This window comes from Thermobia domestica, chromosome 4, assembly GCF_964235325.1.
Source record: "Thermobia domestica chromosome 4, izTheDome1.hap1.1, whole genome shotgun sequence".
In the NCBI taxonomy this organism is placed as follows: domain Eukaryota; kingdom Metazoa; phylum Arthropoda; class Insecta; order Zygentoma; family Lepismatidae; genus Thermobia; species Thermobia domestica.
This window is the reverse complement of record NC_137457.1, coordinates 292,248,811-292,263,253: the sequence shown is the minus strand read 5'-3', so window position 1 is coordinate 292,263,253 and position 14,443 is coordinate 292,248,811. Positions and strand designations below refer to the sequence as shown.

The 14,443-nt window shown below is 36.7% G+C and overlaps 1 protein-coding gene across 1 annotated transcript in view; it reads left to right on the top strand.

The window, feature by feature from the left end:
• The window catches only part of LOC145683540 (uncharacterized), a 204,362-nt gene that overhangs the window by 160,381 nt on the left and 29,538 nt on the right, over positions 1-14,443 (top strand). The window contains exon 2 of the mRNA XM_081754884.1: positions 8,698-8,811. Within this exon, the coding sequence (XP_081611010.1) occupies positions 8,698-8,811 (114 nt within the window). The remainder of the gene's footprint in view (positions 1-8,697; positions 8,812-14,443) is intronic.

Sequence of the window (14,443 nt, the reverse complement as noted above, 5' to 3'; positions counted from 1 at the left end):
TATAGTTACGACCTATTTTCGCCAACTGTATGTCACTCTTGCAACCATCTATATACGCCCAGGTCACCATATTCCCTTTACCTTCTTCCAACACATCTCCAATAGCTTTTGTAATTATATCATTATGGCAGATATTAACATTCACAGTAGAACTGAGAGAGAGAAACAACGGTTCATTAATTTCATTGAAACAAACACGACAGGCATCATACAACAACTCCCGTCGCATACACGACCCATCTCTCAAACTACCCCAGATATTGTGATTACCTCTGCCTCCCTTTATACTCGCTGTAATGTTACAGTTCTGGGGAATCTGGGAAGTGATCATTTACCAATTAAGTTAACAATCACGTGCCCGCAATCTGCTCAAACCCGATCCGATTCTACTGCTCGACGCATTTTTCGTTTCGATAAAGCGAACTGGGTCGCCTATAGAAATGACATAACTACTGCGTTGGCAGAAACTCCTAGTCCTGAAACCGAAGAAGCACTGTATGATACACTAAATGCTATCAGCACGGCAATTAAAAACGCCGGGGAGAAACACATCCCTACTACCAGGGCTAATTTTCCATGCCGTCCTCCGTTACCTCCGCAATACTTACCTCTCATACGACGTTCGAGAAATCTTTATAAAGAATATATACATACCAGAAACGAAGAAGCTCTTCGGCATCATCGGCAGATGCATCGCACAGTCTCTAATTACCTTAAAGCATATAAACTCCGAAACTGGGTAAAAGCCTGTAACTCACTTGCTGAAACAGCTCATCCTACACAATACTGGAAGCGGTTCCATCAGCTTACAGGGAAAACCACCCGTACTTCATACCCGTTAATAGATAACGACACTCCACTACAAAATGACAAGGATAAAGCTGATGCATTTGCAGCGTATCTCCAGGGAATCTTCACTCCGCTTCCGCCTGCCTTTTCAAAGCGTCACCATCCGGTTGAGAGACTTAATTTCGACACCTTCCGTCTCCAACCTGACATCCATCATACTATCTCTCACAATACTGAACTTACTAAACCAATTACCGTAACTGATATCACTCGCACTGTCCAGAACAAGAAAAATACAGCACCTGGTTTTGATGAGATTACTTATCGTCATATTAAAGAAGCGCCCTATCAGTTGTTATACCTTCTAGCAATCCTTTATACGTTCATCCTTCGTACAGGCTTTATTCCTTGTGAGTGGAAGACCTCAAAAACTCTCATGTTCCTCAAACCTCACAAACCACCAAATACTGTTTCCTCTTATAGACCTATTCAGCTTACTTCCGTGTATTGCAAAATTCTTGAACGAATTATTGTCCGACGCCTCCATTCTTATCTATCAGAACGTAACATAATCCCTTTACATCAGGCTGGCTTCCGCCCCGGTTTTAGTATCAATGATCAGTTACTTCGTCTGTCTAATATTATTACCAACCAGTTTAATACGCAGTTTCCATCTTGTCTAGTGCTCTTCGACCTGGAAAAGGCATTCGATAAGGTATGGCATGCAGCTCTCATATATAAACTTATCCGTCTGACACTTCCCATATCATACATCAGATTTATCTATAATTTTCTTCACAACCGTATTGCATATGTCGCTCTTAATGACACTCTCTCACACCCCATATTTATTTTCTCCGGAGTACCACAAGGGTCTGCCTTATCACCTTTGCTTTATCTTCTATATGTAGCCGATATGCCGCCGTTGCCACCTAACACACACATTTTTCAATATGCAGATGATACTGCATTTCTTACATTGGGCCGAACAATCCATCGCATCAGTACTGAAATTAATGCAGCAATTCAAAGCTTTCTCACCTGGTGTACGAAATGGCGTTTGAAACTCAACCGAGATAAAACCCAAGCTATAGTTTTTCTCCCGCCAAAACGCCGATCTCGTGTACATCGAAATCCTTCGCTACTTAACATCCAAGTACATAACACGCGGGTTCATCCAACTAAACATGTCACATATCTGGGAATTATTTTTGATCAACACCTCACTTGGCGCCCTCACCTTCAGAATGTAATACAGAAAGCATATAATAGGCTTAATCTTCTCAAACGTCTCACAGGTACTACATGGGGACTACGAGCTAATACTGTTCTTAATACCTACAAAGTATTCCTACGACCTGTCCTGACATATGGCTTCACAGCATGGATATCCGCCCTTCAACCCCATTATGAAAAACTGAAGATACTCGAACGCCATGCCATACGACTAGCCTATAGAATAAAGCTCCCGAGTCCTACTCAAGAGCTTTATGAAGTCCTGCCTTTTCCACACCTTCTATTTCATATTGAAGCTTTGCGATCGAAGTATATTTCTAGCAGATTTGAGTCCCGACATCCATTACTTCTCGCAACCATGCAAGCAGACATTCCATACAATCCACCTCGCAAGCTATTGGAAACGCCTTTATCCCTTCTGTTTGCACTTTACCGATATACACTCCCTCCTGATCATCCGGATTTGGACGCAGTTGCAGCATTTTCAACATTCATAGTTCCTCCATACATAGCACCATCATTTACTGCACAGTAAGAACCTCATGTCTTAACAGGAAACCCATTTTGTCTTCATTACGTCCAGAGTCTCCTCTGGACAGACGATAGATCTCACTTATCACACTAACCATTACCTATGTGTTGTGTTGTTACACTACACTTCATGTTTCTCATTTTCATTCTCTTCTCTCCAGTTACAGATAAAGGATACAAATGCAACAGTAAACCAATACTATACAGCCGAAATTCCTATTAATGCAATCAAAATAGAAACTTCTACTCCAGCTCTCCGAACATCCCTTAGCCCATCAAAAATATAGACCTCCAATAATATGTTTAAATCTAGTACCGCACAGAAGGCGCAACCTTCTCACGGTTGCTGGCAAATCGCCAGCATTGGGACAAAAAAAAAAGTCGGACCTGGAAATTGGTCGGAGAAACATTCTCTGAAGTTTTTGGAAGGAGCATTAGTAGAGTTGCTTTGGTAATTCCTACTGCTCTAAGTGTGTGAAAAATTTAAAATGTTCTTGTATAGCTGTGGGCAGTTTGTTTTACTTGCAGAATCGATTTTAATGATCGGTTCATTATTATTTCTCGCTATTGAATCGTTTCCTTCTGCTGAATTGAATAATTCATACTTCAGTGTGATTCCTCATTTCAGCCAAATAGTCAACTCATAAGTTATTACAGTTTTTTTTTTTAAAGGGAAGAACAGAGAAGTGTACGGGGGGAACTAGTTTCGATTCACGCACACAAATTTAATTTCGATGCAGACTCACTGTACGGATCCATGCATAAATTAATTAAATATGTAATCTACTCCTTTCTATCTGCATTCACTTTTTGTACTTTCAGCTATCATTTTTGAGGTGTGCATTTGCATTCCCTGGTGCAGATTTACTTTAAGAAGTCTTGTTCCAAAACACCAAACAAGCTGTGCTAGGTGGCCACTAAAAAGCACTACTTCTATCTAACCCAGTCAGGGTAGGAACCCAGTGGTAAGAGCCAAGTGAGTGTCCGTAGGAAGCTGGAGCGTCAGCGATGGTGGGAATACGCGTAAACGAAGATTGTGGAAAACCACTGCTTTCACGATACAAAGATATGTGATTGGTCCCTTCGTTTACACTTTCATTTCGAAAGCCGAAAAAAAAAAAGAAAGAGACTTTCGTACATCTCCACATCGTAGAACTCTTTCGTGCTGACAATTTGTGACTACTTAACTTGTCAGATGTTCACGAACACTTCAATGGTTCCACTTCTTAACTGTTCACCTTTGTATATTTTGAATCACTTTCCTTCACTTTATACCCTGTGCTCAATGGGTAGCCTATATTAAGGAAATGTGTGTGCAATATACAGGATTACACGTCGATTTCTGTCTTTCCACGTACAAATCCGTGTCGGAGTAAGAACACAACGTAATTCGAATATTCTCATACTGGTCTATTAAATATTATTACTACTGTATTCTGTAAATCTTAGAAATTGTGCATCCATCACTACTTATTTTATGGGCAAATCCGTGCATACCAGGTTCGACTTTCATCATTAATGTATTTTATCGCACCAATGCACCTCATAGGAAAGAACATCGTATTTTGATTATTTACACACTACTCTATTAAAATATTATTATAAACTTCTGTAAATTTTACAAATCTGTGGGTCCGTACGATCAATCTGCATCTTAATTTCTTCCTGAATTCTTGCTTGTTATATACATTAGACCTAGTCTATCAGTGTTTACCAGGCACGTGGTCTTTAACGTAAAAACAAATCAGTAACTTCTTTGCTCTTCCCGTACGGTACATGATTCGACTCTTTGGCTGTAAGCATCATGCACAATGTTGCTAAAATTTCGAAGCAAAATTTTATTTTTAAATAGAATCTGTTATCTTCTGTCATGATTTATGTCGGCCTGTGACATCTGGTCCTCATGTTGCCGCAACTCATTATTGCTGTGCTTTGGGCGCTGATTTCCCGTTTCGGCTTCATTAAAATAAGTGCACTCAGGGATGATTTCAAAGAGGTACCCAGAAGGAACATCTTCTCTCTCCCGGAGTCAGGGTCGGACTGAGAAGCTGTCAGCGGCGCAGATCTTAAATCATTAGGAGGGCGCACTGCCTCTAACATAGAGACATTTATTACATATGCGTATTCTATGTAGATTAACTGGCTGATAAACAGTACTATATATAAAGTCCTAATACAAAAATATCTTCGCAGACCCCGCAAACGCTCAAAATGTAAGTTTCAAAACCATATAGTTTTATATCTTAACACTCAATAAAACATCTACATCAAACATAAAGTGAGGGCCTTGGAGGTCAAGGGGTCTAACTGACTTTTGAAATGAAGTTTATTTATGCCCAGGAAATGGAGTCTCCACAATGAAATATATGAACTGAGAGGTGATCCACGACGCAATCCATTCATCAGTAGACTCTCGAGTGGTCTGTCATGTGGTTCACCTTCTAGTTTGCATATTGTGCTGCGGAGAGTCCTTTTCTGAGCATAAATAAACCTTGTTGGAAAAGTCATGTATAACTGAGATCTTTTGTACTCTGAAGCCTCAATTGAGTTGTCTGAAATCAGTGAACTAAGTGCATTTTCAAGTTATCAGCAACAACGAGTGAACTATGTAGTTTTTCATGAATTGTGATAAATTAGCATTTTTGGAAACAGAGGTAGACAAAATCACATGGAAAGGTGATGTAAAAATGTGGTAATCTACCTTTCTCGTGCCAAGTGACATGCTGATTTTGTTTTAAGTTTTACACGTAATTGTTGACAGCTCGAAAATGCAATTACGGTAGTTCATTTTGGTTTCACTAAGATAGTTTCGTAGGAGACGAAGTTCTTCAACAATGAAAGAGTATCATTACGAACTTTTTGATTGAATTCATTGGAGATGTCAATGAGGAAGAGTGTAATCACAAGTTCAAAGAAAATTGACAACGATATCCTCTCTGTAGTAGCTCTATCTTCTGCCCAATAATGAAAACGACCAAATACACGTACAGTAGCATGCCTTTTACTGTTTCATCTAACCGTTCCAATAGCAACAAAACTTTCACTAGGGTTCTGTTGTATATACATATTAAGGCGCTTGTAGGACTCTTTGAGAAATGTCTGTGTTTCCTGTAGTAATCCAAAGAAAGATATGGAAACTGGAAGGTATTGCGCTGTATCACTAATTACAATGTTGAAAACATGAGCATAACACCACGTGTGAATATGGTTGATGTTTAACTCCTGAAGCCTTGGTGTGATGCTGTTATATTGACCACTCATATTCAAAGCTCCATCAAATGCATTGACAATACACTTTGTCACATCTAGTTCAGCTTCGTGTAATGTATCGGTCAAGGTTTGAAAGAGACTATCTCCAGTTGTAGAATTTACACATTTTAGTCCTATTACTCTTTCCTTCCCTTCTGCTTCCAAAATATATCGAATTACTATTACACACTGGTCAAAACTAGACACATCCATTGTCTATCCATTAGTATGGAAAATTGATTAGCTTTCCTAATTTCATTGCAAATAATGTCCTGTATCTCTTTCTTGATAATATGGATATTTTCTTCTATTGTACTCTTGCTTGAAAGTGTTATTTGCTTTCCCCTTCTACGTTCTTTCCCACCCTCTTTTATTCTAGATTCATGAAAAGATTTGCTTTGCTCAATAACTTTCTCCAGACGATTGCTGAAAGTATGATCGTAGTCATTAAGAAGAAGAATGATTTCTAGAAAGTTCCAATGGTTGACATTTGGATCATCTAAGCTGTATACACCCTTTTCTTTCCGTCGGAAAGCAAGGCTTTGTTTTTGTATTAATTTAGTCACATTAATTACCGATGAAACTACTTTTTCCCTCTTTCCGTAACTTCCTGCCTTCGCTTCTCAGTTTGCCTTTCAAATGACATGTGCTCAATTGTATGACCATGTTTATAAGAAATATATATTTTCAATGATTTTAATTGAAGGTTTGAATCGACGACGCTGCCTGGAGTGTACCTCTGATCATTTTCAACGTGAGTTACCGGTATTTTTGTAGTATCGTACTACTTTCACCCTCTGTATATTCAAAGCCCACTGGTTGAAATCTTGATATCATCACTGAGTATCATAAAGATGAAAAATCGAAATAAACTTACAAACTCGGCAGTGAATAAATGTATTTTAAACAGTCCGTCTGTGCAATATAATGTATGCACATGTGACAGTTTCACTCTATCATTAAATACCGGTATGTTAAATTTAATTAGTTGTCTCCTGCATAGTTCTATCCAGTGCTCAATCATTTCATCAAGGGCGGGATTCATCTCTGAATCTCATTTTATTTTAGGACAAGCGTGATTTCGTTCATATATGATAAGTTAATGTGGCAAAAGGTTTTCTTATTCCGTAATATTTGCACAAGGGAGGTTTAAACCTTCAGCTCGTATTGTGAATGCCACTGTTTCCAGCCGTAGTCCAAACTAACTTTAACATTACGTGTTGAAAGTTATTGTTATAATGCTCTTTCACTTTATTGTTCATAATTTTAAAACAAAAGAATAAATATATCTGGATACAACTTTCTTTCCTTCTTTTTCTTTCCCTCTTCTTCTTTTTTTTACTTTAACGTCCCTTCTTTGTGCTCAGAGGCTAAAGGAGACAGTGATAAAGATAATGAAAGAAATGTACAATGAAGAAAGTGAGAAAGAAACGGCAGAACCTCGAGTAAACTCAAACGCACGGTATTTGCCCATCACAAAATTCCAGTTAGCGCGAGTTAAATTGAACCACGACCCCTACGCATCAAAAATGTCTGGATACAAGCAGTAAACTGTTATGTATACATGCAAAGTAAATCACTTTCGTACGGAATTTTGTTGTATGATCTTCCAAAGAAGAAAACAATATATTTTTATGTTGCTTATCGTTTTCATGTAGAAGCGACAGGTTAATAAACACTCTTCTACCATGCAGCTCGGAGCAACAAACAATTAAAAGGTGTTCCGTTTGTTATCAGCAACACAAAACAAATGAACTATATGTTTTTTTTTTACCACTGCCTGTCGCCAGTAGCATGATCAGGAATTTATGTCGGGAAGGATTCAATATGAGAGTATTTTATGTTAAAACTCCTAAAATTGCTCCTAAATTAGGCTAAATTTACACAAAAATCTAAATTTCGGGGGGAGTCGGGTCCGAACCCCCCGGAATCCAGTACCGAAAGTAATGATCTCGGTCCTTCTGAAACATCAATTCACAAGCCAGGAACATCCCAGCATCAATGAACATCATTCTAATAGCCAGGAATATCAACCCAGCAGCCAAGAACATCAACTCAGTAACCAGGGAAATAGAGCAGCTCAGTGTGCTACGTCATGAACAAGAAGTTCTATTTGGCGAAGCATTTCTGGAAAATGTTTCTGAAATATATATCCTAAAAATGTTCCTGGAATATATTCCTTCTACAAATATACAAAGAGGTGTTGTCCTGAGTGTCTGTATTTCTATATTTTGTTGTTTCAGCATATAAAATTTGTACTTTTTTCAAGCATAAATAAAACTTTATGAAACTTTTCTCTATATTTTAACTGTATATGTAACCTTACCGTCCGATGTGATTTTCAATACACATAGCTATTTCTGCAAAGTATGCATTCATTTTTATGTTCCAAAATTATTTTTTAGTTTCTAGGAACCAAAATTATATCCTATAAAAACAAAAAGGAATTTTTTGTGCGCTGTTAAATAATTCGGCCGGTAGAGGGTTAATAACCTTCATTGATAGGACAGATCCTGGAGAATTAAGGATTATTACAACATGCACCTCATATTTCAAAATTCTCTATACAGCAAAGTCCGTGCGGTGAAGGGTTATTGGCCATGATGCTTTTCCTAACCGGGCAGAGTAAGTCAAACTCTAGCTGAACTGTCTACCTTCATCCTTTAAGCCATATTGCTCAGCCCGCATAAGTTGCCCTCTCTTCTAATCCAGTGTGTTAGAAATACGTTATCTAACCAGTGCCGTACACAATTGAACCATAACGAGGTAGCAGTACTGATTTTATATTTTGTTACTACTCTATATAAATGTACAGAATTTTGGATAAATTTTGCAAGTAAAATTTCTATATATGTTATTAATTGTAATTAATTTCTTTTTGTATGTTTTCAGTACAAGTATCATCTAATTGGAATTCCAGTTGGCCTTCTCCTTTGCCATCAAGTTTCAATGTACTTCGGCCGCTTAGTAAAATAACTATTCAAGAGAAAGTAAGAGTTACTGGAGGTAAGTAACGTAATTAATGTAGCTTACCTTATCTGTAAATGAAATACCGCGTTACACACAGTAGTAGGGGTCCCCGTATATCTAGTCGAGTCAGCAAAAATTTTTGTGACGTCATAGGTCAAAGGTCAATGACCTTGGCCCAGGGTCAATGACCTAGGGGTACATAGGACCACCCCCTCTAAATTTTGGCAGGGGTACCTTGGCCCACCCCCTAAATTTTGGCAGGGGTACATAGGACCACCCCCCTTAAATTTTGGATATTGCCAAATCTAAAAATTTGGTACTGTAGCCTAGGACCATAGTATGTACCTCCATCAGTATTGGGTGTCTATGTCGTTCCCTTTCATGGGTAAAAAATTGCCAAAAATTCAAATTTCGGGGTTTTTGACCTAATTTATCCCCTTTGATGAGGTATTATTACCCTATATAGTTATATGGGCGTATACAGGGGTCCATTACCTTTCATAAAATATGGGTATATTAATGCACCCATTGAAAAATTTGGGAGGGGTACCTTGGCCCACCCCTTAAATTTTGGAAATTGACCAATTTAAACATTGGGTATTATAGTACAGGACCCTAATATGTATTATGATAAATTTGCGTGGCCCACCTCGTTCCCTTCTAGGGGTACAAAATTGCCAAAATATAAACGTAAGTACTACGTTATACCACGTGTTTGGTTTCGACCTAAGTTATCCCCTTGGATGAGGTCCTATTACCTTATATGGTTATATGGGCGTATACAGGGTCCATTCCCTTTCATAAGATATGGGTATATTAGTGCACCCCTTTAAAATTTTGGAGGGGTACCTTGGCCCACCCCTTAAATTTTGGTAATTGCCCAATTTAAACATTTGGTATTATAGTACAGGACCCTAACATGTATTATTATGATAAATTTGGGTGGTCCACCTCGTCCCCTTTTAGGGGTACAAAATTGCCAAAAATATAAACGTAAGCAATACGTTATACCACGTGTTTGGTTTTCGGCCTAATTTATTTCCTTAGATGAGGTCCTATTACCTTATATAGTTATATGGACGTATACAGGGGTCCATTCCCTTTCATAAGACATAGGTATATTAATGCACCCCCGGGAGGGGTACCTTGGGCCACCCCCTTAAATTTTGGAAATTGCCAAATTTAAAAATTGGGTGTGGTAGCCTAGGACCATAGTATGTACCTCTATCAGTATTGGGGGGTCTATGTCGTTCCCTTTCATGTGTAAAAAATTGCCAAAAATTCAAATTTCGGGGTTTTTTGACCTAATTTATCCCCTTTGATGAGGTGTTATTACCCTATATGGTTATATGGGCGTATACAGGGGTCCATTAGCTTTTATAACATATGGGTATATTAATGCAACCCTTGAAAAATTTGGGAGGGGTACCTTGGCCCACCCCTTAAATTTTGGAAATTGCCCAATTTCAACATTTGTTATTATAGTACTGGACCCTAACATGTATTATGATAATTTTGGGTGGTCCACCTCGTTCCCTTTTAGGGGTACACAATTTCCAAAATATAAACGTAAGCAATACGTTATACCACGTGTTTGGTTTTTGACCTAATTTATCTCCTTGGATAAGGTCCTATTACCTTATATGGTTATATGGTTATGAATAGGGGTTTATTTCCTTTCATAAGACATAGGTACATTTGTGCACTCTGGGAGGTGTACCTTGGCCCACCCCTTAAATTTTGGAAATTGCCCAATTTAAGCATTCGCTATCATAGTATGTATATATACCTTAATATGTATCATGATAAATTTGGGTGGTCCACCTTGTTCCCTTTCATGGGTAAAAAAATTGCCAAAATATAAACATAATCAATATGTTGTAGGACCATAGTATGTACCTCTATCAGTATTGGGGGGGTCTATGTCGTTCCCTTTCATGTGTAAAAAATTGCCAAAAATTCAAATTTCGGGGGTTTTTGGCCCAATTTATTCCGTTTGATGTGATCTTATTACCGTATATGGTTATATGGTCATGTATATAGGTTCATTTCCTATCATAAGACATGGGTACATTGATGCACTCCTTTAAAAATTTGGGAGGGGGTGCCTTGGCCCACCCCTTAAATTTTAGAAATTCCTCATTTTATATATTTGGTATTATAGTACTGGACCCTAATATGTATCATGATAAATTTGGGCGGTCCACCTCGTTTCCTTCTAGGGTACAAAATTGCCAAAATATAAACGTAAACAATACGTTATACCACGTGTTTGGTTTTTGGTCGATTTTATCCCCTTGGATGAGGTCCTATTACCTTATATGGTTATATGGTTATGTATAGGGGTTTATTCCCTATCATAAGACATAGGTACATTTGTGCACTCCTTTTAAAATTTGTGAGGGGTACCTTGGTCCATCCCTTAAATTTTAGAAATTGCTCATTTTATATATTTGGTATTATAGTACTGGACCCTGACATGTATTATGATAAATTTGGGTGTTTCACCTCGTTCCCTTTTAGGGGTACGAAATTGCCAAATTTTAGTACAACCACGTGTTTGTTCTTTTGGCCCATTTTATCCCCTTTGATGAGGTCCTATTACCTTATACAGTTATATGGTTATGTATAGGGGTCTATTTCCTATCATAAGACAGGTATATTTGTGCACCCCTTTAAAAATTTGAAAGGGGTACCTTGGCTCATTCATCAGTTTTAGAAATTGTTTAATATAAGCATTTGGTATCTTCGTACAGGTCTTCAATATGTACCACTATAAATTTGGATGGTCCACATCGTTCCCTTTCATGGGTAAAGAACTACCAAAAATCAATTTTTCGGAGGTTATTGACCCCTTTGATAAGTATTTAGCATGTTATATGGATATGTACAGAGGTTTATTACCTTTATATGTGTGTGTGCCCTTTTAAATTTGGGAATTATCAAATAACAAAATTCGGTAAACGTTTTTCTAGGACCCATTGTAAATGTTGGTATTCCTTTATGGCCAAATATTCAAAATTTAAAGGTTATTGACCTATCTTTTGATACGGGTTTATTATTGAATAACTACAGGATTTATTACTTTTTCATAAGACATAGGTGTATTTGTGTACCAATCTTAAATTTTGGGAGAGGTACATTTCTTATTGTCATATTAATAATTGGTAATTGTTCTTAAAATTGGATAGTATCTCATTCATTGGATAAATCATTATGATCACGTGATCAGTTATTGACCTATGATGGGATTAGGAGTCCAGGACAATGGTACATTTAAACTTTGTAGGATAATTTGAGAATTGTCAAATGAAATTGCGTCATTGGTTTCGATTATTACAACCTATGGACCAAATATAAACGTAAGCAATACGATGTACCACGTGATTGACCTTGATGAGGTAGTGTACAGGGATACATAGCTAACCTTATTGAATCTTATGACTCATAGTCTTAAGGGAATACATGCTACATCACTGGCAAAGTTATTGTTGATGCAATTTGATTGGTTGATCACTATCTTTCGTGCAATCTGATTGGTTGCTGATTTTCAAATCTTTGCTGCATTCAGTTTTAAGTTTTGTTTAACATTTAAAAAAGTTTTTGAAATTTTTGTTTGAAACTTTGGTTTGACATTTTTTCGTTTGATATTTTTAGTTTGAAAATTTTTGTTTCGAAGTTTTTGTTTGAAATTTGTTTTGAAATTTTTGTTTCAAAATTTTTTGTTTGAAACTGGTTTGAAATTTTTTTCGTTTGAAATTTTTAGTTTGAAAAATTTGTTTCGAAAGTTTTGTTTAAAAAAAATTTTGTTTGAAATTTTTGTTTCAAAATTTCTTGTTTGAAATTTTTTGGTTTGGAATTTTTGTTTCAAAATTTTGTTTGAAATTTTTGTTTCAAATTTTTTTTTGAAATGTTTTGTTTTGAAATTTTTGTTTCAAAATTTTCTTTGAAATTTTTGTTTTGAAATTTTTGTTTGAAATTTTTGTTTCAAGGTTTGATTTGACATTTTTAAAAGTTTGTGCACTCATTAGTAAAGAACCGGAACTGTTTAAAACAAAAACCTCTGGCAACATTGTTTATCATGGTGCAATAATACACGTCAGAACATGATAATGCAACGTCATCAGTTTTGCATCATATATAAGTATCGTTCGAGTTAGTATTCATGATAACATCATCATGGCTACTTGTCTGCAGTTTCTAAACACACGTGATGTGATGAAATCATTTACCAAGATTACTGATTTACAACAGAATGTACCTTATAGAATCTTAGCTAGCCAAAAAATCCCTACAAAGTTTGGATTAAGAATCGTAGTGAAGCTTGAAAATGATAAGAATATAATTTTACCATCAAGATATTTTCCCATGGAAGCATCAAAACAAGAAGAACTGCTGCGTTTCTTAAATACTGGATCTGTATCTTTATGTTACAAAGGATTCTTGGGTCGAAGTCATCAATTTGAATTTAGTACACAGCCGGATTCGTCAGCAATTGCGATGATATCATGAATTCAAACGTCAGCACATTAGACATAGTTGTACGAATTTGGGCCGTCAGCATGACGGCTGCAACTGTGATGAAATCATGAATTCAAACGTCAGCACATTTCTTTTCAATGACGTCAGCAATAACTATAAATCAACCAATACACTGTCATCCCACGAAATCATTTGAGCAAGTGCATTTCAAGAGGAAAGATGTGTACTTCTAACGATAAAGAGTTCATCTTCGCAAGCTATTATCCAATAAATATATTTCAAACAAAACATGTGATGATTGGTATCAGTGCTAGAACATTTGAACCTGTGATTCGATTGGGCAAAGCAGAACAATTTGGTGTACAACTGACCTGTGAAGAATGGCACGAATCGACCAAATGAACGATTATTTTCATGATGAGCTAAATGTGACCATAGTCAAATCATTAGGCTCAAATCATGAAGTGGTGCTGCGTACAGTCCTCGAAGCGAAGATGGTGCTGTTACGTAAAAAGAGTACATTTCATGTCCATCGCAACATGGTGTATCTAACAAACGGAATGGAACAAATTCATCAGCGTATTCCAGTGTGTGAAACATGCAGTGGAAGTGTGCAACAAAACAAGTATATTCCTGAAAAAGTACTATTTTGAAAAATGTGTTATGCATATTGTACAACATGTATCTAGATATTGTGATGGTTGTCAACATCGTTCGTGGGTGCATACCTGTATTGATAAACAGTTTATTTGAGATCAAATGGACATTGAGTTTCCACCAATTGATATTGCAATAGACCTTAAAAGACTTCAACTGGAATTAAAATTATATGCTAAAGACAAACTAGTGCAAGAAGTTCAAAATACATTGTATCAACAATATCCAGAACCACTATCTGGTATGGATGTATGTGCAGTGTAATAAAATGATCCATTTCAATGAATTGTGTTTTTTCATTTCAAGTACAACCCCATATTCTGACGTGTACTATTGCATCATGATAAACAATGTTGCCAGAGGTTTTTGTTTTAAACAGTTCCGGTTCTTTACTAATGAGTGCACAAACTTTTAAAAATGTCAAATCAAACCTTGAAACAAAAATTTCAAACAAAAATTTCAAAACAAAAATTTCAAAGAAAATTTTGAAACAAAAATTTCAAAACAAAACATTTCAAAAAAAAATTTG